The sequence below is a fragment of the Carex rostrata genome, chromosome 3 (genome assembly GCF_964058835.1).
Source record: "Carex rostrata chromosome 3, lpCarRost1.2, whole genome shotgun sequence".
Taxonomy (NCBI): Eukaryota; Viridiplantae; Streptophyta; class Magnoliopsida; order Poales; family Cyperaceae; genus Carex; species Carex rostrata.
The window spans coordinates 1,808,180-1,813,439 of NC_135920.1; the positions used below are offsets into that span (position 1 = coordinate 1,808,180).

At 40.7% G+C, this 5,260-nt stretch overlaps 1 protein-coding gene across 1 annotated transcript; it reads left to right on the forward strand.

Annotated features, from left to right (window-relative positions):
- The first annotated feature begins 693 nt into the window (after positions 1-693).
- AS1 (myb-like HTH transcriptional regulator family protein) lies at positions 694-3,900 on the forward strand. The gene is made up of 3 exons (XM_078300305.1): positions 694-1,033; positions 2,398-3,080; positions 3,189-3,900. The coding sequence occupies exons 2-3, from the start codon at positions 2,457-2,459 to the stop codon at positions 3,636-3,638; spliced, it is 1,074 nt and encodes a 357-aa protein (XP_078156431.1). The 5' UTR covers positions 694-1,033; positions 2,398-2,456; the 3' UTR covers positions 3,639-3,900.
- Positions 3,901-5,260: the final 1,360 nt, after the last annotated feature.

The following is a 5,260-nucleotide window of genomic DNA, read 5'->3' on the forward strand; positions in this document are numbered from 1 at the left end:
AGGACCACATCGAAGCATCAATTAATTATAGCCAAAAAAATGATTTTACTTGAAAAAAACGGTGGATGATTAGGTTAATTTCTGCTAGAAATTTATATTACATTTGATTATATAATGTTTTAAATCTGACAAAAAAAAACATATATTTTTGAATTCAGCTTTCATTTGAATATAGCGAGGTTTTGATATTCTTGGTTTATTTTTCCAGTGAACCGTGTTGTGCTCGTCTCTTTATTCTTGTGGTGGGGGGAGTTCTCCTGCTTAATAATTGCCACATTACTCACATTCCGCATTCATCGCCATAAAAGGCGATGGCATCAGTCGAATCAAAATCCAATGGTATATATCGAACTTTGAAGATACTTCTTTTAAAACTCGAGTCGAACTGTTTATACGTTGATCTAACGACCTAACATTTTGCTTATACTAGTTGACGCGGTAAAAGTCGGGACGTGCTCAGAAATTCTGTCCCGTAAAAAATAAGCAGTTAAGTCTAAGTTAAGAGGCGTTCAATATCATATCCATAGTCCCTATAGTGCGAACTGGTCTGTGCGTGAGGAACAATATCGCCGCCTGGTAGAAGGACCCCACATAAGAAAGTTGGTAGAGGGAAGGAGCCCACATGACAGGGACCCTCTACATTACGCTACACTCAGAGTCTCACACTTGAATCAGAATTTACTCGTTAAACTCGTCTTTACTTGCATGACGGAATTTACCTTTTTTTACCCACACTAGAGTGCTTTTTCTCACCGACCATGCCTGACAGATGGCACTGCCACCATTGCTCCGTCTTTTCCTTTCACGTGCCCTTCTTTCTCGCTGATTGTCAGTACCTCCTCATTTCTCTCCTCTCGATTCCTCTCTTTTGCAACTCACCACTCACTACTCACCAGTCACCACTCATCACACACACGACTTACCTTCTCTCTCTGGCCCTCTTTATCTCACTAGTGTTAGTGGCTTAGTGCTCTGTTTTCTCCTGATTGCGCTGGACGAGACGCAGCGGGTCAAAATGATCTAAAAGGGCGTGGTAAGAATCTTTTGCCCTGCCTTTTGTTATTTATTCTTTCGTTTTTCTTTCATTTTTTGTATGTTGGAGTAAACAAAAGATCGTAACTTGGTTGAATATTTATATACAAGTTGAAGTGCGAGGTTCATGGTCATATTTTACTAAGTCCCTTGTTCTTAGTTCATTTCCCATCATGGAGTAAGTTATAGACGACCTCTTTTTTTATTATTTTTCTTTGACCTCGTTTTTTATTTTCTATCCGAATGCGAAAGTTGTTGTACCTTTTCGTCTTTTCTTTTTCAATCGGGCAGAGAAAACTAACAATCTCCCGAAAAGGACTACTCTTTTGCTGGGCCTTTTTTTTTTCTTCTCTTCTTCTTCCCTTCAACTTTTATCTATCACTCGCAGTGAATGAACGAAGAAGGAAAGAAAAATCACCCATCTCTCATTTATTATTTCGATTTCTTGAAGTTTCATGAAAAATTGGGATGCTGCATTACAAGTTGTTTTGATTTGACAAAACACACAAGTCACAAACCATCTAGCACACGGTAATCAAGAAAAATAGCTAAGATCAAAGGAAACTTGTTTTTGTGGGGAATTGTGACAAAGTGGGGATGTAGCTCAAACAAGAAGCTGCCCCTTTCGCGTCATTATGCAAGATGGATTTAAATTTAGGTTCATATAGCTCTCTGTGATTTCCCTTTTAAGAAAAAAGTAATATTTGCAAAGAGGTCGTTCCCTATAGAAACTAGGACTATCATGAATCGTTTCTCCATTTGGAGGTTGTTGAAATAATGAATGCACCAAATTAATGCTTGTCGATTTTGTACCATATCTCATAAACACTGTAGGGTACCAAATTGCATTCATTTTGAATTTATTTATAGAGTATATAATTTAAAATTTGGTTTTATTCATGTGGGTTTTATGCAAAGTACTTGTACAAAACAATAAATAGCATAGAAGATAAGTAATGCATTGGTTTATGTAATTATATTCTGACATAGAAGATATTTGTTTCTATAAGCTTATTATTTCGGAATGATTCTCCACAGTAGAAAACTAATCAATTCTTAATGGCCCCATGATTGGATAGTGATATTTTGATATATACAATGCATCGGCTTATTGGTGCTGTGTCAGATTATTGTTCTATACTATTACTTGCAGTACCTTTGTTGAATCTGTTTTTTAATTAAGAAGTAAGATAAATAAGTAATAGCATGGGTGAGTTACTTTAGTTTTGTTTTGTGAAAATTTCAGCAAATGAAGCACCTGATTCATTGAAAAGCAATGCATGATACTCGTTAATTTCTGGGAAATCGGTAATCAAGTTCCTAAATATATATATATTTTTTGTTTGTTCAATTCGATATATACAGCCTCTAGAGAATTATGAGGTGCATGAGATGGGAAATGGAAAGGGCGGCAGGAAGAGCAAATGAAGGAGAGGCAGAGGTGGCGGCCTGAGGAAGACGCAATTCTACGGGCCTACGTTCGTCAGTACGGACCCCGCGAGTGGAACCTGGTGTCTCAGCGCATGAATGTTGGTCTGAACCGTGACGCCAAGTCGTGTCTAGAGCGTTGGAAGAACTACCTCAAGCCCGGCATCAAGAAAGGGTCCCTCACCGAAGAAGAGCAGCGCCTCGTAATTCGCCTCCAGGCCAAGCACGGCAACAAGTGGAAGCGCATAGCTGCTGAGGTCCCCGGCCGAACTGCAAAACGCCTCGGCAAGTGGTGGGAGGTCTTCAAGGATAAGCAGCAGAGAGAACTCCAAGAGGCTCAAAAGCCGTCGGTTCTAACCCCGTCAGAGCAGGGTAAATACGACATTATCCTTCAGAGTTTTGCTGAGAAATTGGTCAAAGAGAGGCAGGTCAGCCCACTGCTCATGGCTACTCCTCTTCTCCCCCCTTGGTTATCTAATTCCAACACCGCTACTACCACCACAACTGGTACACCTAGTATGCACAGGCCTCCTTCCCCTTCAGTCACTCTATGTCTTGCATCAGCAGCCGTGCCTGCTGGGCCACCTGTTTCTTGTATGCCACCTATGCCATGGTTACCGGTACGCATTGTGTCTTGCTTTTCATGAATGCACCACTTCTGAGGTTATTTGAACTTTGGATCGAGTTTCACGTTTTGTCATGGATCATCTTGGTATAATTTTTTGCAGGGTGAGAGAGCAGGAGGTTCTGAGACAAGCTTCGGGTTAGCAGGCCCGCGTGGTGACAACATGGTGATTGCTGAGCTGGCTGAGTGCAGCCGTGAACTCGAAGAAGGTCACCATGCATGGATGTCGCACCGAAAGGAGGCATCGTGGCGGCTGAAGCGGGTGGAACTCCAATTAGAGTCAGAGAAGGCATGCAAGAGGAGAGAGAAAATGGAGGAGTTTGAGGCCAAGATGCGGGCCCTCAGGGAGGAGCAGAGCCTCGCACTGGAAAGGATTGATGCTGAATACAGAGATCAGATACTTGGTCTCAGAAGGGATGCTGAGTCGAAGGAACAAAAGATGGCTGAGCAATGGGCAGCAAAACATGCCCGCTTAGCACGCTTTCTTGAACAGATTGCTTCTGGTGGTGGTCGTGCGTGGGTCCCCCCAAATGGTGAGATGAATGGTCGGTGATGTGTTTTGGTTAGTGGAAGCTCAGTTTGCAATTTTTTCTGCTCTTTTTTATTTTTTACTTTTCGGCTACATGATCCAATGAATGTTTGTATTTTTTGTTAGTATCGTAAGATGAGGTAGTCTTTCCATGAGCATAAAATTGGAAATTGTTTCTTTGATGAATTGGAAGCAACCAATCTGGGCCTCTTAGAATTTTAGCTGTCTTCTATGATATTTGTAAACATTAAGATTGTTTGTTTTACATGTTAGTTCACACTCAGAAGCCCCTATTGCTTCGCTATATGTTTTTACCCTTGAATCACTGATGCTTCTGTATTGTGTGGCAAAAATTGACTGTTTCTTTTTTATATATATTGAACTTTTCTGATGAGATACGATGCATTATGATAAATTTGTTTGATTTCCTTTTGAGTTGAACCGTTTATCTACTTTGACACGAATATAAAGGATCTCGGTGTTAACCACCTTAGGCCGGATTCTGATCGAACAGTCCGGATCGAAACTAAATATTTGAGTTACTTCAGGGGATTCGGACTCTGCACGCCGTGCAATAAGTTGTCATGCCAATGCGAATTCACATCCCCTCAGGGCTCAGGTTACCTGACTGAGTACAATTAAATCGGACGATCCAAGATTGGCATTTTTAGCTTGGCACGAATCTCAAAGCACAAATAATACCGTCACCTCCATCATCCCGAACATGCACCGGCTGATATTAAATTTGGGCCGTCCGTTTCAATTTTTTTGGGTCTGCCAATGCTTAAGGTTTATGGCCTTCTTTATTTGCCAATTGATACCTGCGATTTTTCTTTATAGCAGAAACAATAACAGTTATAGCTGCGGACACGGCTAAAAGGTCTACACTCTGTCTCTCCTCGGATGAAATTATTTGGACCTTAGTTACTAATGGGAGCTTCTCGGTACGATCAGCATGCCATTATCTGTTTAAAATGCAAATTTCACTTATTTAGTCATCAGAAATTTAATTGCTTAAAGCTGTATGTGTTTTCAAAGAATGGCAGACGAGCAAAAAGTTTAGTTACTAAAAAGCCCAATTCGAATTTCCATTTGAAATTGGTACCTGAAATGAAAATTGCTAAAGCCCAATTGTCTTCCGTTTATAGAGATTTAGGCCCAATACACAAACAGATGATCGTAAAGAAATAGCAGTACAAAAATCTTAATTGTGCCCGCAAATGGGGGCCGGATCGGTATCTATCACTATCAGAAAGGTCCTGCAGGCTGCAGAGCTACTTACAACACAACAGCTTTCGTCTCTGTTCTGCACTTCTGCTGGTGTCCTTCCCTCATTTTAGTCTGACAAAATAGCAAGAGCTTTTTTTTTTTTTTTTTTTTTTACCGATAAAAACATATGAGTTTTTTTTTTCCCCAATCCGTATCACCTAAGGTATTGGAGATGAGACCGAATCGTCTGCCTCCAGAGTCTCTGCGGGTGGGACCCCATTAAAAAACAGTAACAATAATTAAACCCTTAAACAGTAACCGGTTCCACCGCGCAGAGACTCTGGGGGCAGACGATTTGATTTCATTGGAGATGCCAGGGATAAATTCGGACTGTTTTATTTTTTAATTGACACAAATTTCAAAGTTGTCTTCCTATA